The sequence below is a fragment of the Rhamphochromis longiceps genome, linkage group LG17, assembly GCF_057381845.1.
Source record: "Rhamphochromis longiceps isolate RC_006_pf linkage group LG17, R_longiceps_female_GT1.1, whole genome shotgun sequence".
NCBI classification, from domain to species: Eukaryota; Metazoa; Chordata; class Actinopteri; order Cichliformes; family Cichlidae; genus Rhamphochromis; species Rhamphochromis longiceps.
Genome location: NC_140573.1, coordinates 1939253 through 1961342, shown reverse-complemented (window position 1 = coordinate 1961342; position 22090 = coordinate 1939253). Strand labels below are relative to the sequence as shown.

General features: G+C 45.8%; 2 protein-coding genes and 1 non-coding gene across 6 annotated transcripts; 1 reads left to right on the top strand and 2 right to left on the bottom strand.

The window, feature by feature from the left end:
* Positions 1 to 179: 179 nt before the first annotated feature.
* On the bottom strand, positions 180 to 5289 carry ankrd16 (ankyrin repeat domain 16). 4 transcript variants are annotated; one of them, XM_085387389.1, is made up of 7 exons: positions 4788 to 5289; positions 3746 to 3966; positions 3628 to 3670; positions 3185 to 3297; positions 2878 to 3041; positions 1693 to 1798; positions 180 to 401 (listed from the first exon to the last, which is right to left on the bottom strand). In XM_085387389.1, the coding sequence occupies exons 1-7, from the start codon at positions 5123 to 5125 to the stop codon at positions 238 to 240; spliced, it is 1149 nt and encodes a 382-aa protein (XP_085243515.1). In that variant the 5' UTR covers positions 5126 to 5289; the 3' UTR covers positions 180 to 237. The 4 variants fall into 4 exon arrangements, with proteins under 4 accessions (XP_085243515.1, XP_085243516.1, XP_085243517.1 ...); XM_085387390.1 differs by having other exon boundaries at positions 2878 to 3039; positions 3189 to 3297; positions 4788 to 5283; XM_085387391.1 differs by having other exon boundaries at positions 1720 to 1798; positions 4788 to 5282.
* On the bottom strand, positions 4569 to 4656 carry trnay-gua (transfer RNA tyrosine (anticodon GUA)). Its single transcript is given in 2 exon segments — positions 4569 to 4604; positions 4620 to 4656. It is a non-coding gene; the product is annotated as a tRNA-Tyr (tRNA).
* A 480-nt stretch (positions 5290 to 5769) lies between the features above and the next one.
* Positions 5770 to 19669, top strand: glt8d2 (glycosyltransferase 8 domain containing 2). Its single transcript, XM_085387453.1, has 10 exons — positions 5770 to 5995; positions 8071 to 8160; positions 9623 to 9715; positions 9856 to 10057; positions 10183 to 10300; positions 10380 to 10464; positions 10840 to 10952; positions 11099 to 11265; positions 17324 to 17436; positions 17517 to 19669. Exons 2-10 carry the CDS (start codon positions 8142 to 8144, stop codon positions 17693 to 17695), a joined length of 1089 nt encoding a protein of 362 aa, XP_085243579.1. The 5' UTR covers positions 5770 to 5995; positions 8071 to 8141; the 3' UTR covers positions 17696 to 19669.
* Positions 19670 to 22090: the final 2421 nt, after the last annotated feature.

The following is a 22090-nucleotide window of genomic DNA, read 5'->3' as shown; positions in this document are numbered from 1 at the left end:
AAAGCTGCATTTTTGTGTTGTGTCGCCACGAACTGTCCTGGCAGGATGCAGAGTTTATCAGGTAAAGTGAGATTACTGTTAGCATGATCATGTCTAAACCTGCGTCTTTTAGCAAACACAAGGGTGACAGTTTTTATTGTAATCCACACAATCTGTGCAAAATAACTTGAATCACACTATTAGGCTTCAGCTTTTCTTTATTTCAATAAATTAAGAACTCAATGTTTCAAGGATTGATTAGGGTCTGTGTGCCAGTTCACGTTCAAACACTTGCACTACGTGGGGTTTCCTGGCCAGCTGCCTGGCGGTTGTGCCGGACGCATCCTCAGAATCTTTGAGGCCGAGCTGCAGGAGCGTCCTGGCTGCGTCTGCGTGCTGCCCAATGCACGCCATGTGAAGAGCTGGGAGAAGAGAAACAGCAGTAAAAAACTGCTTCCTGTAACAACTGAGTTTTGGTGGTGACATTATCACCATATGACAATGAAAAGACAAACTAACTCTGTTCCTGTTTCCAAATCTGTTTCATTCACTGTGCCGACATATTTCCTGTAAATGAGTTTTATGAGAGCCAACAGACGACTCTCCCATTTCAGAAGCTTGGTGCTGTTTCTGTAACGCTGAAGATGTTACAGGTCACTATGGAGCACTGCGCTGATGAGTCTCTGCAGGTTCATTTTTCAGACTGAATGAATGCAAACGAGGGACGTGCACAGGTGTATGCAAAACACAGGAACAGATCTTTCTTTGTTTGATGTTAGTGACAAAAAGAGAAGTAAAGCCGTCACAGACGTTCACCCAATATTAACTGTGCAGCTTTCACGTTATTTCAAAGAGTCCAACCAAAGCTTAATGAAGCCTGTAAACTAAAAATGGTGGATTTTTTATGTTGGTTCACTTGCTGCAGCGGTGCATGGCGTGGAAAATGATGCTGCATCCCTATAACCTGCTCCAGTGCAAGATGTGTATGAGATAAGAAATCAGTAGGTACGAGATTACCGCCTACTGACCAATCAGTTCTCTGGAATATAGCACCATCATTCCTGGAACAGAACTCCGTGCACGGACAGTAGGAAGGTCTAAGGCTTCTTAAAGTCTTCCCTGATGAGCATCGATAAGAATCGTGGAATAAAATTACTCAGAAAAACAAAGCATTAATCTAAACATTCATTTCTGTCTGAATGACAGAGCTGCGACTCTGAGCCTTTATTCCTCACGACATCAAACAGGCAAAACCTTATTAATAAAGTGGAGCGACATGTCAAAGCTCACACACTCACACTGCTGCTTTCAGCTTGTATTGTGTTTAAACTGCTCATATGTTTCTATTATTTTCATTTGAAAGCAGCTGCCTGTGGACCTGTCTCTGTTTGCCATATGCTGCAAACATCGCCTCCTCCATGAAAACTTCACTCATCACCAGACTGACAAACGCAGTGTTCACGTAACCAGCTGACGTCCATCACTGTGTACCAAGTATCCTGACTGTTAGTGTGCGTGAAGCCAGAAAAGGTCACGTGTTATTTCCCCTCGTCACATGATCCGTATTATGTTTTCAACTGGCTGAACAAAAGCAGTATTTCAGCTGCAGAACACACAGCACACTGGACACTTCATGGATGGCATTGTTTGTTAGATAATCACAGATAATAATTATCTCTGATTAAGCTGCATGGTCAGAGAAAATAACTTTACATAAAGGCACTGAGAAGGTCATCCTACCAGTCCTCCCCTTCTTGTCCCGGGCATGAGGATCCGCTCCCAGTTCCACCAGTGTGTTTATAGTGGACGTGTGGCCCTCCTGAAAGAGATGCATGTCAGTGCGACTCGGAGAAGGATCTGTAGCCCGTGCTTTGCCTCGAGGCTTTTGTTCTCGTTATGTTCGGTATGTGAGTCTTGTATCAGCAGTCTGAGAAAACTGTTCATTCACTCTTCATGGCTACAATCACAGACGACATGAAACAGCCTCCAGTAATTCTTGTAATGAAGAGCACTTTTCTATCAGTAAGCACTGCTTTAGCTGCTGTTAGCTGCTGTTAGCTAACATTAAATATCAGTGAATCAAACATTGTTGGACACTTAGCAAATGACCTCTCATACAATGTGTAAATGTAATCAAACTGTTTATCAGAGAGAAAGTGGGATTTTTTTCACCCACGTCTAACATTAGCTTATCACCAGCTGTTGTTGTTTAGCCAGCTCATCTGGACTGCATCAGTGAAACTACGCCATAAAGGGGTCAAACTACAGGAAAAGTGCTGTTAGTTCATTGTGAAGACTGTCCTGTAATTATAAAATATGACATTTTTGTCAGTTCACAGAAAATGTCCTTTTGTAAAAGTTTGAACTGACTGCAGTAACGTTTTTCCACAGTTTTCCCACACAGTGGAAAAACGTTATTTAATTCGTACAGCATGACCGTCAGGCGTGGGGATGGGTCTTTATCAAAAGCTGGAAAACGAATGAAAATACAGTAAAAATAGATGCACTTCTGCACTTTTCCCAAAGCTGTGCAGGGGGCCGGATTAGAGTGTTTGCCGGGCCGATTCCGGCTCTCGGCCCACATGTTTGACACAAAGGTTTGGAAAGATAAATGTAATATTCCTGAAGGATGAAACTATTCCTCCTTCAAACCAGCAACCCGTGAATTTCAGCGTCACGCCTCGACATCCTCCGCTCCACCAGCTGAGCCATGACGAGGCTCTGCTGTTAGTAAATATTAACCACTCCACACAACAACACAGCAAAATACCTGAAACTTCTCAAGTCATCCCATCTTGGTCCCTTTCCTTACATTCCTACGCTTATTTATTTATCTTTCCCAACCATTCCGAAGCTTCCCACCAGACTGCTGAAGGAGACCAGAGGGAAATCCCTGACCTTGGCAGCGTAATGCAGGGCGGTGAGCTGGATGCTGGTCGCCCTCTGGTTCACCTCGACATTCAAGTCCTTCACCAGAAACCGCAGAGCCTCATCCTGGCCTGTGACGGCTACCTGGTGCACTGGCTGAGCCCCGAGTATGTCAGCAGCTGCTGCAGATGCCTGTGGCGCGCACACACACACACACACACACACACACACACACACACACACACACACACACACACACACACACACACAGGTCAGGTGGAGACACTACATATAACTACGTCAGTGCAGAAACATTACTGCAGGGGACTGCTTTCCTCCACCTGGTGCTCGTCTAAAAGAAGCCTGGCCACAGAGATGTGTCCATTCCTGATGGCGTCCATGAAAGGCGTGACTCCACAGCTGTCAGTGCTGTCAGGCATGTAGCCACATCTGGAAAAACACCAGTAAATGTAAGGATCAGTCAGACAAAGTTATCCGTGAGCTGCGAATCAGCATCAAGCAGGTGGAGCTACATTTGTGCCAAAAGAAGTCGCAGAAATTTAAGAGTGCAGAAATTTTCAGTGTCATAAAAAACAACTTAAATTTTATAACATCTATCTAACCTTTGACTTCTGCGTCACATTTAAATACATTTTTATACTGTGAATGGGCTATATATGTAAGAACTGCTGACAACTAAAGTCAGACAGCATCCAGAGTTGACTGGATTTGGCGTTAAATATGCAGCAGAATTAGTCTCCATGTAAAATTTCAACATACCTGTCCAGCAAGACCTTAACCACCTCCTCACATCCATGCATTGCTGGATGAACAGAGAAAGTGTAAGTTATATGATTTCCCCTCACGTCACATCTCCACATACTGTAAGTACAGACACCTGCGGTGTGTAGTGGCGTCCTGCGTGTCCTGCTCTCCGTCCTCCAGACGTCTGGTGCAACAAGGAGCAGGTGCTGTATGACCACAGGGTCTCCCTCTCTGCAGGCGATGTGGAAGGAGTTCCAGCCGTCCTTGTTTCTCAGTGCGGGGTCGGCACCGTGGCAAAGCAGCTCCTGGATCACGTCCAGGTTCCTCCGAGTGCACGCCATCATCAGCGGAGTCCTGAGAGCAGAGACACAAATCTCCTCTGACAAACAAACTTACTGCAATTGGTGGATATATTCATACACTCTATGTAGAAGATCTGTCCCGTACTTACTGATAGAGCCACTAGGGGGCGTGGATAACCAGGCGAAATATGGAGTGAAGTTGGAAAGATAATGTGCTGCTGCTGTCCTACTGACCTGTTTTTATTTGTTTCCTGCGCTACAATCATGGAACATATTATACAACGTGTAATATCTTCACATTTTAAGAGTAGCTTATGAAAAAAATAATATTACAATTTCTTTCATGTTAATTTTAAACGACCATACTGAATACACCCCAAACGGAGCACACAGATACAGTCTGAGCACTGTAGAACAGTCAGTGTTTAACAGGGCTGGACTGTAAAGCCTGAATTTGAAATAATGTACATTTAATTGTAATAACGTATTGTATTGTCAGCTATTTTTACCAATAAGCCCCTTCGATTTCCAACTAGAAACACAAATTTATTGAAGTATATTAAAGAAAAGTAAAGCCGCTCCTTCAGGTATATTTAGCTAATATTACGCCATTTGTTTATAGTTGTACTGTTCTGTCGAGTTAAAAAAGGTAACTCCTTCGAGCCGGATTCGAACCAGCGACCTAAGGATGTCAGCATTCAGCCTCTACAGTCCTCCGCTCTACCAACTGAGCTATCGAAGGGCGGTAACCCCTCCCACAGCGAAGCCAGCTTTAAAGTGAACCCGGGAAAGATGGCGCTTACTTCTTCTTCCTCCTTCCTTTTGGAGTAGGGTTACAGTAATGTAGTAACACGTTAACAGGTTCTTTCTCACCAGTCAGCCTTCTTCAGACTGTCCACTTTGGCGCCTTCTTGGAGCAGGTAGCTAACACAGTCCTTGTGGCTCATGGAGGCTGCTTCGTGTAGCGGCCTCTTATAGTCGTTGTTGTACACCTCTACATCCAAGCCAACCCTCTTTATCAGGTACTTTACAATGTCCAGGTGTCCATGCCTTGCGGCGTAGTGCAGCAAGGTGTCTCCCGACTTGCCGAAGTGTTTGCCACTGACAGTTTGCGCCGCAGTCGAGCCGCCTAATGTTATGTGTTTCTCCAGCGCGGCCAACTGTCCGTCCTGAGTGAGCTTCACTAGCAGCTTCGAAGTGTTTTCATCCATGCTGGGTGGAAGTTAAATGCTGGAGCAGAAACTGGCCTACGGGCCAAAATAAGAACAGTTACTCTGAAGTGTTGAAGAACACACGCTGGCCTGTTTACCAGCGCGATTCCTGGTTGAGCTGCTTAAAATCACGTGGCCAACCATGACCTAACCCTGTACCTCTGAAACCAACATAAAGCACGCAAGTGTTTGGTTTTTTACGTACTTATAGCTTGATCAAAATTCTAAATATTATTATGAGCACTAATAGATTTTTTTTTTGCAATTTAAGATTAAAATGACCTGAATTATACAGTGTGTACATATTGCTACAATTTGATGAGAAACCTTTTATACAACAGTCAAAACAAGGTTAGAGCCGTCACTTGGATTAGGAAAGAAAGAGCATCATTGCCCTTATAGGAGGGCGTGGCCATGTGGATTGTGGGAGATGTAGTTGTTGTAGCAACGTGATATGGCTCTCTAAACTTTAGAGAGTTCACGTTGCAAATCACTTTGCTCTTTACATTAAAGACAATTTTGGTCGTTTAGACTCTAAATTGTCTTTAATGTAGTTAAATAATAAAGAAAATTTAGGTTAATAAATGATTACTGGAATAATGTTAACACATCTCATGAGGGTAATATCACAGACTTTCTTTTTCTCTCTGACAAAATACCAAAAGTGGATCAGATATTGCCGTCACTGGTCTTCTAAACGAGATAATCCAGCATCTGGCTAACAAGAAGAAGACCAACAAGACGAGTCACATCTGGAGGAAAAGGTGGGGGGAGAGAAAAGCGGGTGAGTCTCAGTCCTCAGAGGTTTTACAACACGGACCATCAGCTCCACGAATGGGACTAGCTGTAACCTCCACGCTGTTCTTGCTGGTGAGTGTGTTTCAAACATTTGACTTTGTACTGCACTTAAAAACAAAAGATGGCTGTCGTATCAAAGCAGCACTGACACACCTTCATGCTTTGCCATCTAAAGGAGCTTTTATTCCTCTTTTTTGTTCTACAGATAGTTTTATGTCTGTTATGGTTGCATGATGTTGTAATGTGTAAGGGTTTAAGTAAACCATAGAGCTTTTTGTCATTTTACACTAACGTGCTCTGCTTAAAGATTTCCATCTAAGCTTTTAACTTCAGCTCTCAGCGCTCGGTGAAAGCGTCTGTTTCAGTTACTTCTCTACATTAATGGCTCTTTGTGGACAGAGGACAAACACAAACTGTTTTCAGAGTGATGGTTTCTGCACTGCACCATCACAGATTCACACACCGTGAGGACTTTGTGCTGATGGTGAAAAAGTGGTTTTCTAAATCTAAGTATAATATCACGCACTTGTTAAACTATTGGTATAAACTGACACCGACAATGTGAAACTGCACTGAGATGCATTAAGAGGACATATTACATACAAGAATACTAAAGTGTAACTTCTGTAAATGATGAGTTGTTCAAATGCAGCCCAGCTGTTGGGCAGCTCTGCTCTTCCCAGCTAAAGCTAAGCAGTTCCAGATGTTTCTGAATTCTCTGAAGAGCAGCAAATAAACCAGAAACAAATGCAGGACACAAACTGCAAGTCCTGTTGTATTTCAGCTGACAGCAGCTCTGGTGAAAGGCTGCAGAGTAGGCGTCATTATGAGCTAATCAAGCTGCCATCCTCTCTGGGCAGATTTTACATTTTAAACTTAAAGCATAATTAATGGGGTGTTGGTAAGAATCCCTTATTTGTCTCATGAAAGGGGAGACTTCACCCCTCCGTTCACTGTGTGAGCATTTGTTGTATTTGTATAAAGGTTTGAGAGGCTGGTAGGCAAACACAGCCGGCACCAGAAAGGAAGGAAATACTTTGGACTCAGCCACGTGTCAGCCCTTGTCTCACTGAATCTGTGTCTGGTCACATCACTCTGCTTCATGTAAAGGTCTTTTTGTGTTACTTTTCACTGTAGCTTTTGTTCGAGCTTAGAAACAAACCTACTGGCTTAGGAATGATCGTGTACGTCACACTTCAGAGATACGAGCTTCCTTCCTGCTAGTGTTACGATTCCACTGTTATCATTCCTAATCCCAGTGTGATAGGATCCCCGACACCACACCGTGACAGAGCCTCCCCGTGTTTTACACATGCCTCTGGACACGCACTGCTGTACCTCTCCCCTAACCTCTTCCATACATACGGACAACAATTTGAATTGAGGCCGTTTCTAACGAGACTTTGACAAATGGTAGATGGATGGGCCGAAGCCCCAGATCCAGCCCTCAGGTCAGGCGTTTGCTGGATTTTACCCATGCTCTTCATTTGCTTCAAATAGTTTTTTAGGCCTGCCATTCATTTGTCGTCCACGTGTACACAGCATATGTCAGCTCTTTGGGAATCAGCTTGTTTATGTAAAATACTGCTTTATGCTTTTGGGCATTTTTTTGCAGATTCAACTAAAGAAATGGGAAAAGCTGTATGTTTTATGACAGGATGCCTTTTTTACACTTTAATAGTAAGTGTTGAGTGACTGGTCAAACAAAAGAAATATCCCTCCCAGTATGGTCAGGTACTGTCCTCAAAATGACTAAAAAGCAGCCAAAGACTGATGAGGAGTGCAGTGATGTTTAGAGGGAGGGCGAGATCGGATGCTGCGCTGCGGTGACTCCTAACGCGAGCAGCTGAGAGAGGAACACGTAAGGACTGATTGTTCTGCACAGACGGCCTCTCTGCTTTGTGTTCGTAGGGTTACAGCTGTACTCTGTCAGACTACCTCAGATTATTCACAGCTGTAGAAGACGCTGCTTCTAAACAGCAGTCATCAGGTTGTTTGACAGTAACACTCCCTGCACTGCAAACATATGAGAGCTGTCATCTTTAGAAATAAAAACACATTTCAGGGCTGTTAGCTGTGTTGGCAGGTTTCAGGGCTCCCCTCCCTGAGGGGCCAAATTACAAAATATTTCATCTTTTGCTCCTCAGAAGTGGCTTCATAGCTCTCTCCTTCTCTGTTCTGGTGTGTGTGCAGATGTCCCTGGAAGCAAATAGAAAACATGGCTCTCCTGAGAAAAAGTAAGTGTAACCAAAGTGTGATGCAAATGGATAAAGACTGATTCATGTCGTCCAGCAGTATTAGCTGACATGTAGCTGAGAAGTAACGTTAGCAGATTGTGTTGTCTGCATGTGCTTTGCATTCACGTCCACTGTGCATCCACTGGACAGCTGTTGCCAGTAAAGGTCCCCTTATTTTTCCCCAGGAAGAGGAAGCAGCCATGCACATGCACCAAATAGCTATGGAATGGGATAGACAGCAGGCTGTAACGACTTATTCCTGAACTGCATGCGGTTGTTAAAAAGTAAAAGCTGCATGTGTGCAAATTTCAGTAACTCCAGTGTTTTTCACACTGTTTTCTTTCTACAGAAAAGGCACATTTTCCACTTTACTCGCCTTCAGGAAATCCACCTTCTACTAGCCAAACCTTTAACACTTAACTCGACTGGTAACTGGATTCTCTCATACTGTGAGAGCAATCCTTAAGTGCTTTCACTAATCCGTGGTTCTAGGTAACGAGTCAGGATGCTGTGCAGACTCCAGTTAGCACTAGCTACAGTACCCGGACGGCTGCACAAAAACCAAAGTACGCTTGTGTTTGCAGACCCTCCTTCCTCTCTGGTGTGTCTCACAGCTGGAGGAAATACACAAAGCATTTTGAAAATGGACATGTTTTACTTTTTATAGTAACAGCTGATAATCACTTAATTATTTATGGGATGATTTATTCTCTGTCTTTGCTGTGCGACTGAGAATCACTGTACCATTGCTAGCATAAAGGTAGCCGTTACCTGCCTATTGTTGCAGCCAGCGTCTCTGTGAAGTCTTTTTTCTTTCTTTGGTTTAAAGCTTTCAGTCGCTTTAAGCCAACCTGAGCTAATGAACAGCAGACTGTTGTCTGGCTCAGCCATAAAGAGCCTCATTTTTATTTTTTATTATTCTTACTTGTACTTTGCTTTGACTGTGTTGGTGGAGGCTCAATCTGATGTCGCCGTGCTGATGTTCCTGGATCAACAAACTGATGTCAGTCCTGGTTCAACATCGATCACACTGTAGTGATGGAAACACCGTCACATCACTCAGCCCTAACCACAATCACATCCTGACCCTGACCTGTTTCCCTGAGTGGACAGCTATGATGTCACAACGGTGTGATTGGTCAGATCCAATGTTGATCCTGGACATCACCAACATGAGGATATCAGTTGATGGAGAGGAATAGAGAGGATCAGAGGGAGTTTCTGTCTCTGCTGATGTAGAGCGAGCATGTGATAGCGTGTCAAAGGAGGATATGTGAGGATGGTGCAGGATGTGCATGAGACACAGTGATGATGGGCAAGCTGACAGATGAGGTCAGGCACAAGTCTGTGGTTTATGATGTTCCTTCTAAACGTAGACAGCTCTTGTTGTTTTACGGCATCAATCTGCTTTGAGACAAACTTCTTTAGTTTTGCACTCAAACACTGAGCGATCGCGTTTCAGTCAATCGGATCCTGCTGGTGCTGCTGGTGCTGATGGTGTGCCTCCTCCTGCGCAGTACACTGCTCAGAGCCTCCACTCGGCCAAGACTCTCAGGTGCGTCAGCGTTGGTCTTCACTACTTAATCTGAGAAATACTCACTAATGTTCCAAATGTGAAATATGTTACTCTCCTTAAGTGAAAAGGATCCCACTGAAATTGAGCATAAACCAGTCTAAACTCCTGATTCCTGACAGAGAACAGGAAAAGCCCCAAGAATGCAGGACAAGTTTCTCAGGAACACGCTGCAGAAGCGCATGATGTCGTGCCCGTCGTCATCTGTGCATCAGAGGAGCGCATGGGTGCCTCCATGGCAACCATCAACAGCATCATCAGCAACACAGACGCCAGTGTTTTCTTCTACGTTGTTACTCTTCGTGATGCTGTCAAACTCACGAGGTGCATCTTTGAACTACAAAAATATGAACCGCACTTTGTTCCAAATATGGAGATCAGTGGTTTTCTCCCAGTATTGTTGCCCAAAGTGAGTATTTCTCACCTAATCTTCCTTTTGTGTCACGTAGGAGGTACATAGAGAAGACAAAACTCAAAGGCATCCGCTACAAGATAGTGGAATTTAACCCGATGGTCCTTGTTGGAAAGGTGAAGCCAGATTCATCTCGACCCGATCTCTTACATCCCGTGAGTGCTGCATCCGTGCCATCAGCCAAACCAAGCACAGAGTTCCTGTCTCAAAGAAATAAAAAACTTTGTTTTGCAGCTCAACTTTGTGCGGTTTTACCTCCCTCTGCTCGACATCCTCCACTCGAGGGTTATATACTTAGATGATGACATCATCGTGCAGGGTACGCATGTCTACAGTCAGTCTAATAAAAGGATTCCATATTAAACCGAATGATTCAATAAGTGTTTAAATGATCTGTACACACATGTGTAATCTTCTACATTAGACACAACTGTGCTACCGAGGAGCGTCACACAGAGTTACTAAACGGCTGAATTCAGAGGTAGACCCTGACATGACCCAGTGAAGTCAAAGGAGCCCTTTATTGGCTCCTAGAGAACGAACTAAACCCAGAAGATCTCTAAATAAATACATCATTATTTGCCTTTACTCGGGTTCTGTTTGTTAATTATTAAAATGAGTTTTAGGATCTGAAGCATGAAAGTGTGACGAGTATCAGGATGGGGACAAATACAGCAGTCTGGTTGTGTTTCAGGTGACATCAGGGATCTGTTTAATATCAAGCTGAAGCCAGGACACGCGGCTGCTTTTGCCACAGACTGCGACCTTCCCTCCACACACGAGACGGTGCGCAGCATCGGGATGCAGGTGGATTTTTACGGCTTCTGTTATGATGTTAGACTTTTATGCCTCGTGTAAATCTCACATTAAAGAGGTTTTATTTGACATAGTAACATGTGGGAGGGATTCAGTCATTATTATTTGGTATTCTCTCCTCTGAGCTCGTCCCCTAGACAACCTACATGGGCTTCCTGGACTACAGGAAACAGGAAGTGAAAGACCTGGGCATCAACCCCAGCGACTGCTCTTTCAACCCTGGAGTCTTTGTGGCAGATATGAACGAGTGGAAGAAGCAGAAGGTCACCAAAGAGCTGGAGAAGTGGATGGAGGAGAATTTCAGGTAAACTCCTTAAACTAGTGTCATTTCCTAAATGTTACCAATATGAACAGTAGATTTGGTTTATGAAACTTTGATCTTATTTTACCTTGAAAGAGAGGTCAAAGGTCAAGCGCTACATATTTTAGATCTCTATACGGTACTGTCTATACGTCGACAATGCACAGCAAACCTGTAAGGATCACAGTTGTAAGTTATAAAGGCTTTGTGTCAGCTTTCAACCAATAAAACTTTATTAAGTTGACCCCGAAGAGCCACACGTCACTCCCTACATGACCTACCTGTCGTTACATCTGTCAGCTTACTAAAAGTGTGTTTGTGGATTTAAACCTTTTATTGCAGATGTTCCTACAGTTTTGCATATGAAGGCCAGTGTCTGGCATTTAGAGTGAAGCAGCTGTGATGGCGAGCGATATCCCACAGATATACTGTAAAAAGCCATTGAACCACTCGTAACTACAGTTAGCTAACTAGCCTCTGTATGTTGCAGCAGTGCTGTGGTTTGGGGTGAGATACGTACACAGAGCTGTTCCCTTTCAGTCAGTTCACTCGGTACAACACATAAGTACGGGATATCACGCCCTCGCGTGCCCTGGCTGAAGAAACCTTTATTCACATGTGATGACACGCGCACGCCCCGCCTGCACATATAGCCGCTGTCATCACAGTCGTCCCTCAGTTCTTACGCTCTTCACCTCGCGGAGAACACCTCTGCTGAGTTGGACTGCCCCTGTTGGTGTTAGCTAGGGCCGCCACAAACGATTATTTTGATAGTCGACTAATCAGATCATCATCCATTGGACGTACAACGTACAGCTTATTGCACCAGCAGCATCTGCTCTTATATAACTATCATTAGCTTACAGCTTTAAGTGTTTCAGGTGCTAACTAAAAATAAAGACAAGATGATAGTTTATTAAATTTAAATGAAATCTGCAGATTGTTTCGGTGAAGTTTAATAAACTCCTTGCTATCTAAAATATAACAGGACACCGGAGTAAATTCTGGAGCATCTCACACTTCTGATAATCAGCTGTCTGCTTGACGTTTATTCACCTGTGTAAAAACTATAACTTTAATCTCAGACAAACTGATTTACTCAGGAACAAATAAAATACTGAAAAAAGCCAAACAATAACATTGTTAAGTTATCTAAGTGACTCATATATCATGTTTAACCTGAGTAGCGAAAGACGGCGGTGGGTTTGAAAACGATTTGCGGGGAGTCCGGTGTTCTCACGGCTCTAGTTAGCCTAGCCCCCGGCTAGCTATCGAGCTAGTGGGTAACAGACGTCTCCGAAAACGTCGGAGCACTTTTGAAAATATGTGGTGTCCTGATAAACTGAGCAGATATTTGAGGTTTACACAGCTACATTCTCGCCTGAAAATATGTTAAAGGTTTATTTTGTGACCCAGAAAGAATAATAAGAGTAAAGTTAAAATCCGGCGTGCAGCTCGGATCTCAGCTGACCCTTCTCACCCTGGACACAGTCTGTTTGACCTGCTCCCCTCAGGCAGGAGGCTCCGGTCCATTCGCACCAGAACCTCTCGCCATAAGAACAGTTTCTTCCCCTCTGCTGTTGGACACATGAACAATAACCGTATGACTGTACCCGCCACTAACACATGACCCTACGCTGTGTCACTGCATCATTCCATGTTTGGCACTGATCACCACCTGCACTCATGTATATATCTTTCAACGTAGCACTCTTAATTCTTATTCTCATGTATATCTCATGCACATATCTTTCCACGTAGCACTTTTAATTCTTATCCCTACTTTTATTTTTTTCCATGTCTATTTAAGTGCTATTTATGACAGTATGTTTGCACTGAAGCACCGCAGCAATTTCCTAATGTTGTAAACCTGCTCAACATTTGGCAATAAACCCCTTTCTGATTCTGATTCTGATTCTAAAACTAACTAGCTGCCGCCATTGTTGGAAACTGAGCTGGGCCGCGCTATGAATTCTGGGATAGGTTGGGCCACGAAGTATACACCCCACCCATCCTTCAAATCTGGGGAAATGAAGGGTCCATTTGTCGGAGTCTTTGAATTTGGACAGTCTTCGTCGTGTCGCTGTAACATAATCGGCCTACTAATGCGGGTACAGGAGGATTCCTGCGTCTTTTGTGATCTTTTGTGATCTTACAAAGCTTCAAACGACGCGTCGACTATTAAATTAGTCGTCGACGATTAGTCGACGTAATCGTGACTAGTCGACTAATCGTGGCAGCCCTAGTGTTAGTCTCCACCGTGCAGTTGGTGCGTAGGCTGCCCGCGGAGTGCTAATTTCAAGTTTTCCTGTGCAGCGTTTTGCTTTGCGTTTTTGAACTTTGGACTCCAAACCTAAGCGAGCAAAGCACAAATCTTCTGTTCGCCCCTGTCCTCAGGGATGTGGTTTCTCTTTGCACGACAGCGACCAGCACAATGCCTGCCCCGTCTGCCTGGGGATCGGCCACGCTAGGAGAGCATTGATGGAGCCCGAAGCCTGTGCGTTTTGTCGCCAGCTCCGGCGCTCGACCCTGGAAAGACGGGTGACGTTTGTGGAAAAAGTGCTGGGACGCTCCGCTGTCCCACCGCATGACCCTCTCCTTTCAGAGTCTGGAGCCCCGGCTTCGTCCGAGTCCGAGGACAAGGATTATCCGGTCGATGTCCCCGCAATTAGCTGGGCTGACCACATGGAATATGTTGACGGGTTAGTTGATGACGAGCCGGAACCATGCAGGAGCGCTGACGGACTTCTCTTTCCTCCCTGTTTCGCCGTGCTGCTGAGAAGCTGCAGGTGGACTGGCCCTCTCCTCCGCCAGCTCAGAGGCCGTCGCGGCTCGCGGGTTTTTTCCTCCCACCGGAGCCCGCAACAGCCAAAAACTGCCTTCCCATGTTCCCAGACTTTCTCTGCGAGCTAACAGCATCATAGGACAAACCTCTGTCTACCCGCGTCACTGTGCCCGGCTATGGACAGTACATGGAATTGGACTTAGCTAACCCACCCCCTATGAAGAAGAAGATTTATCGGGCTCAGGCCGGCACTGCTCACGCCATGAGCTCCGTCACCATGCTCCAGACGTACCGGGCGATGTGCCTGGTGGAGCTCGGATCGCTGGTTCCTGATGACAGCCCGCTGGCACCTCTTCTTAATGAGGTCAGAGTCACCACAGATCACATCCTCCGTACCTAGTGCTGCCGTTCGGGCTGTCGCTCGCTCCTCGCACCTTTGCAAAATGTGCCGAGGCAGCGCTAGCGCCCCTCAGAAAGAGAGGCATCCGCATCTTAGCCTACCTGGACGACTGGGCTCTCGTAGCTTGCTCCAGAGAGCAGGCGGAGACACAGCTGTCGCTGGTTCTGTCACACATTCAGACACTGGGGTTCTCTGTGAACGTTCAAAAGAGCTCGCTAATCCTGAGTCAGCAGATTTCTTTCCTCGGTTTGGAAATATGCTCGCTTTCCAGCCGCGCACGTTTGTCGGAGCACAGAGTGGCCGCGTTTCATCGCTGCCTCGCTCAGTTTCAGCTGGGACGCAGACTGCGTTTCCAGACCATATTAAGCTTGTTGGGCACGATGGCATCTATGATCGCCGTAGTGCCGCTTGGACTGTTAAAAATGAGAGCGTTTCAACGCTGGACTCTCTCTCACCGTTTGTGTGCATCGCGTCAGCTCCGGAGGAGGCTGCAGGTAACCACGTCTTGCATGCTAGCTCTCCGTCCTTGGAGGGAGCCCGGGCTGCTGCATCAGGGCTCTCGGATTGGGAGGGTTTTGTTTCACAAGGTGGTGTCCACAGATGCTTCCCTAAGAGGGTGGGGAGCGCTGTGTGAGTGTGCATCAGTGAGAGGGATCTGGTCCGCACTTAGAGCTGTTAGCAGTGTTCTTAGCTCTAAAGCATTTCCGTCCAGTCCTGGAGGCCAGCATGTCTTAGTCAGGACGGACAATTCAACAGTGGTGTCTTACATAAACAGGCAGGGAGGAACACACTCTCCTCCCCTGTTGAAGCTGTCTCACTCTCTGCTGTTATGGTGTTCATTTTCTGTATCTAAGAGCCACCCATGCCCCAGGCCACCTGAACCTGGGGCCGGACCTTCTCTCCAGGGGGTCCTCTGGTGAGAGAATGGAGGTTGCACCCTTTAATAGTGGCTCAGATCTGGGATCTATTTGGCAAGAGGCAAGGGGCAAATAGTGGTTCATCCGTGCCCGGATCTGTGGCGCCTTCATGCTTACCTGCTGAGAGGTTAAACTTGATTGCTAAGGGTTTGCCACCTAGTGTGATAGCGACAATTCAGAGCGCTAGGGCCTCATCTACTAGAGGCTTGTGCGCTTACAAATGGCGAGCCTTCGAGCGATGGTGCCAGGACCGCCACACTCTCCCATTTCAGTGTTTTGACATTCCCGCAGGAGCTGCTGGATAAGGGCCTTTCATTTTCAACAATTAAGGTTTATTCAGCAGCTATATCTGCTTGTCATATTGGCTTTGACGAGGTGACACCAGGTGCACATCCCCTCGCCATACGTTTTCTGAAAGGAGTTTGCCGGCTGAGGCCCGTGCTTAAGTCCAGTGTCCCTGCTTGGGACTTGTCTTTGGTGCTGGAGGACCTTTGTAGCCCCCCGTTTGAACCCACTGAGTCTGTGGATATGGAATTTCTTTCATATAAGACTGCATTACTTCTCGCTTTGGCTTCAGCAAAGCGAGTGGGTGACCTTCATGCGCTCTCTGTGCATCCCTCCTGCACACAGTTCTCTCCTGATGGCCACGAGGTCGTATTGCGTCCAAATGCTGCCTATTTTCCCAAGATCATGCCTGCGTCTTATAGCTCAGTGGAGTTTGAGTTGCTGAGCTTTTGCTCCCCTCCTTTTGCATCTGAGGAGCAGAGGAGGATGCATTCTCTTTGTCCAGTGCGTGTGCTACGCACCTACATTGAGCGCACTCAGAGTGTGCGTTTACGTGACCAGCTGTTTGTCTGCTTCGCTAATCCAAATAGAGGTAGAGCTCTGTCCAAGCAGAGGCTGTCCCACTGGATTATAGAAGCTATCTCACTGGCGTACGGCACCGGTGGTCTTGCTTTGCCCCAGGGGGTGAGAGCTCATTCCACCAGGGGGATGGCAACCTCATGGGCTCTTTTTAAAGGGGTGCCTGTAGCTGATATTTGTGCGGCAGCTAGTTGGGCATCACCGCACACTTTTGTGCGGTTTTATCGGTTGGACGTTACAGGCCCTTCGGTGGCTCATGCTGTCCTTTCTGCTGGGTCTACCACTCACTAAGGATGTGGTGGTCCGATTCCGGTTCGGTGGCTGCTCTGTGGGGCCTGTATATATGTCCCATACTTATGTGTTGTACCGAGTGAATCGACTGAAAGGGAACGAATAGTTATGTCTATAACTTCTGTTCCCTGAAGGAGAGGAACGAGGTACAACACAAGGTGGCCCCACTGAGCAGTTTGGCTCGGTGAAGAGCGGCTATCGAACTGATGACTGTGATGACAGCGGCTATATGTGCAGGCGGGGCCGTGCGCGTGTCATCACACGTCATCTGCCTTAAAGGCGTGAATAAAGGTTTCTTCAGCCAGGACACGCGAGGGCGTGATATCCCGTACTTATGTGTTGTACCTCGTTCCTCTCCGGCTCCCAAAATTCTTCCCTACTTCATCCCAATTACAGAGTTCTTTCAGATGCGGTTGGCATGTCTGAATTATGCACAGAGTCCTTTTGCATGCGTGCTGTGACCGGCCAAAGCAACACTAAAAGAGTCGTCTCCTGAAGAGCCGGGGTGTGTCAGGAAACTGTGATTATCGTCTAGAGTTTTATCTTTTTATCTTTGTTTATGTGGTTTTCATTTGTTCATGTATTGTTTGTTATCAGTCACTTTTTCATTGATTAGGTTTAAGCACTAAAAAGTACTTTCCCCCACGAGCGTATTGATCCCATCAGCAGATGGGTGACGTAAACTGTTTTGTTCGGAGCCCTGCAGAGGTAGCTGATGGAGGCTCACTGGTGTGTAACAAAAAAATCTCTTTCTTTTGTTTTCACTGGCCACTGCATCTGATTTTAAACCCTTCTCACCAACAGACAAAACATATACAGCAGTGCCATGGCAGGGGGCGTGGCAACCCCACCCATGCTAATCGTGTTTCATGACAAATACACGATACTGGACCCTCTGTGGCACGTCAGGCACCTGGGTAAGATTGCTCTCCACACACAGCTGGAATATTAGTGCCACCGTCAGCTCAGTTTCCAAAAAGCTTCGCTGTGTGTCCAGGCTGGAGTCCGGATGTCCATTACTCAGAGAACTTCCTCCAGGAGGCGCACCTGCTGCACTGGAATGGCCCGTTCAAACCCTGGAATTACCCTGCTGTGCATTTAGATCGCTGGGAGAAGTGGTTCATCCCAGACCCCTCTGGAAGGTTCTCTTTGGAACGTCCTGACGACGACAGCTGAGGTCCGTGGCTGCGGCACCAAGGAGCCGGTCAGAGGGTCACGTGACACACGCTTACAGTGACGGGGCGAAGGAGTAAATCCACGAATGTAACACTGAAACAGCGAGACACCAAACTGACCAATCTAAAGAACATAAGAGACTGAATGCTGTTGTGTGTTTGTGAAACGTGTCGCATTATAAAAACTGTATTTCAAACCTAACATTTAAGATTGTTTCTTATCTTTATATGTTTTCCATACTGCTTCATATATCTGTCATCGCTATCCTTAAGCTAACAATACAACTGTATAGTTTTCTACCCAGGATATATTACTGATTTCATTTAGTGTGCAGCTCCAGACAGTGATGGGCTGAGAGGCCCCAGGAGCCCTGAGGACTGTGAAAAGCTGGTTCAAATATAACGTCGTCTCGCGTGGCAGAGCCTGCGTCCGCTCTGTAACGACAGGCTGCGGTGGGCTCTTTTGCGCCCCCAGCAGGTCAGACAGTGCACATTTCATGTGAACTTGAACAGGCACACTCGTCGTTCCCAGACATGAAGCCAGTGACTCTGTTCATGCCTCTTTTCTCTCTCATCTGTGAGGCTGACCTTTCTGAGCGAACAGTCGTTACATTCATGCTTCCTCACACAGAACACGGCGGTCATTTAACTTGTGCTGTCAGATTTTCAATCGAACCAAACATCTACTAAGTCAATCACCATTTAGGTTTCCTTTTCTTAATTAGCCTTTTATAAAAGTGGCTCAGTGCAGATATAAATATATAACCTGCAATTTGTTAAAACCAGTCTTGCCAGGCACACTGGGTAGTTCATATGATGGCAACGGTAAAATGCGTGTTTGAAACTGCGACAAAGTTCACAGCAAGAAGTGGATGTAAGTAGAAGTCACAGTGGATTTCTGGGATGAGCACTTTCTATTGTTGTTATTACTCTTTAGTTTCATGTTGCACTCACTGCTTGGCTTGTTCAGCCCCACAAACTTCACGCGTGAGCAGAAGGCAGCCTGAAGTTTTCAGATTTGTGCCTTTCACAACATGAGCTCCCGTTACTGGTTCCAGCCACCAGAGGGCGTGATGCTCCTGGTAGTCTGTACTCGATGTGAAGCAGCGACTGTCACTGCTGCAGTTGACTGTTGGTAAGAGACACATGATTCCTCCTGAGAACAAAATAAAAAACAAACACACACCTGACCACCTCATTCTATTTAAATGAGTTTATTCTATTTACACAGCACCAGGTCACAACATCAGTCGCCTCAAGGTGCTTTATATTGTAAGGTAGACGCTTTGGCGACAGTGGGAAGGAAAAACTCCCTTTTAACTGGACTGGACTCATAACTCAGACGCCCTCTACAGGAAAGGGCAGAGCAGGCTGCTGTGGAGACTCAGGTCGTTTGGAGTGGAGGGCCCACTCCTGAAGACCTTCTATGACTCTGTGGTGGCCTCAGCCATCTTTTACGGTGTGGTCTGCTGGGGCAGCAGCATCTCTACCGGGGACAGGATGAGACTGAACAGGCTGATCAGAAGGTCCAGCTCTGTTCTAGGATGCCCTCTGGACCCAGTGGAGGTGGTGAGTGACAGGAGAACGGCGGCTAAGCTGTCATCCCTGATGGACAACATCTCCCACCCCATGCAGGAGACTCTGACAGCACTGAGCAGCTCCTCCAGTGGGAGACTGCTGCACCCACGGTGTGGGACGGAGAGATTTCACAGGTCTTTCCTCCCCACTGCTGTCAGACTCCACAACAAAGACTCCAACTGATCAAACTCATCCACACATGTGCAATAAGACTAAGTGCAATACTCTTTTCTGACAAAGTTGTATTTTTACTCAGTTGTATACAGCATTTGTATTCTATTTTTATCCTGCTGTATATTTTATTCTATTCTATTCTGTACAGTTGTGTTCTCTAATGTTTGCTATGTAACTTTGCACTGTCACTTTCTGCTGTTTCTGCTGATCTTATCTCATAAACCTCCGGCAGAGCCAGGCTCAGGGAGGGGCGGGGCCATCTGTCGGGACCTGCTGAGAAATTCACTGTTATGTTCTCTGTCCTTGAGCTGTCCGCCCTCACACACGTGGTCACTTTCCCCTAAAAATTGTTTAATCTGGTTCTCTTTATCTACTTGTAGGATCTGTGCAGGATCCACTGATGTGTAAGTTTCCAACTTTTCCTTCGGTGTTAAGCTTTGTCTGGTTTGTGTGTCCATTTATTTTTGTGTCCTCGCTGCAGCTCTGTCCGACTGCATCGTATAAGAAAAGCAGCAGACATGGACGCTTCAGGTCAGTACAGGCTTCACTTTGTAATGTCAGGGTGAGAATAGAAGAGCTGGATCACCTCTGACAGGATTCTCTGTAAAGAAGTGCAGAGACTTTGAGTACAGCCAGTGAGCAAAGCCAGAGAAGTCAGTGTATCTGAACCAGAAATCAAAGAGAAATCAAGAACAGGGAGTACGCTCCCAAGGACAGTGTCAGAAAAACGCCTAACGCATCCTTTTTCTGCCCACGTCTCTTCTCATCTGTGTTGCAGTTTCCAGGCTTTTATTTCTCCATTTCCCTACTTTAAATGTCTGCTTGTTTATTGCTGATATTGTAATAACACATGCTTTTGTTCATAGACATAAGAGCAGCTTCCTGTCTGCAGTGTCTGTGCTCCATCTGTCTGGATGTGTTCACCGTTCACCAGACGCAGCTTCTGAACAACTACGGCACACTGCACGGCGACGCTCGTGTCCCTGTTTTTCACATTAAACTGCACTTTTATTTCTGCTGCTGACGTTATGCAAACCGCTGCAGGAGGAATAGACTGACAGCTTCATCTAAGATCTGGAAAAACTCCAGTTCCTCCAAAGTTTCCCGTTCCCGAAGTCTGTTCCATCCACCGAAAACTGGACCGAGGGCAAAGTTGAGCCGTTATGTGGCGGCAGAAAGAGAACTGTTGATAAGCTGCAGGAGACGCTCAGAAATGTACGAGCTGTGCAGTAACTGTGAAGTGAAGAGGGCCTAGAAGTATGCAGTGGATATGACTCTTGGTCCTGACACAGCAAATATCTATCTCATCCTTTCTGATAATGGGATGCAAGTCAGCCCTGGAACAGTCAAACAGAACCTTCCAGACACCCAAAGAGATTTTCTGTTGTTGAGTTTGAGGAAAGCAGCCAGATTTAGTTTGAGGTTCAGGGCAGGAAGACTGGATCTTAGCCCAAAGACCGTGAACAGGAAGCAGGCAGTGAATAGCTGTACGTTTGGCCTCACGCGGTGGCTGTTTGTGGACCCTGAATCGGAGCTGGTCACTTTTATAATATAGATGGGCCGTATGATAAAGTGTTACACAGAACGAATAAAGTATGAACTGAATCTCCTTCCTGTTTTCCTTTGGAAATAAGTCTGTGAAACTCTTTTAGTAGTGAACTAAACCACAGAGTAACATCCCCAAACTGCCAATACTCAGTGTAGATGACCTCACCGATGTCATGCAATACAAGTCATAAAATAGGATCAGACGTACAGTCACATCGATCCTTTTATTTTCGACTGTGGAGCTACGTATTCCTTTCTTCAGGTATTCACAAGCGTGATTATATTGGGAATCATTTGTTTAATCGTTTCACAGCTGACTGAGATTTTTTCACTTGTGTTTGAATTGGTGTCTAAAATTAAATATTTGTTTGTTACATTTTTCTGCTCATGATTAAGATGAAGTGAACTCGAGAGCCGAACTCACGTCATATTGACTCTTTCCTTTTGCTAAAGCATATAGTTAGGGCTGGGTAGTTACACTGCAGTAGGTGTAGGCTGCCGGGGATTCCCATGATGCACTGGTGTTTCTGCTTCACTCACTATGTGTTCACAGACCTCTCTGCATTGAATCATATCTGTTATTAATCTCTGTCTCTCTTCCACAGCATGTCTTTATCCTGTCTTCCTTCTCTCACCCCAACCAATCACAGCAGATGGCCCCGCCCCTCCCTGAGCCTGGTTCTGCCGGAGGTTTCTTCCTGTTAAAAGGGAGTTTTTCCTTCCCACTGTCGCCAAAGTGCTGCTCATAGGGGGTCATGTGATTGTTCTACCTTACAATATAAGGCGCCTTGAGGCATCTGTTGTTGTGAGTTGGTGCTATATAAATAAAATTAAACTGAACTGAAGTTTATCAGAGATAACTGTGGAATAGAGGGGAGATAATCCGGGGATTTCGCTTGCTTTTGATTAAAGAAAAGTAGCTTTCAAACTTATGCAAACACAGTGGGAGTCAGTCTCGTCTGCTTCTTAGTTTTTGTGAGTTTAAGAAATTCTTTCTCTCTGACATCAGAGATTATGGTCTTAACTACCAGTCCAGGACTTATGATAGTGTTTGCTCTTTCTAAACGACTGGCATGAGAACTAAATCTAATAATCA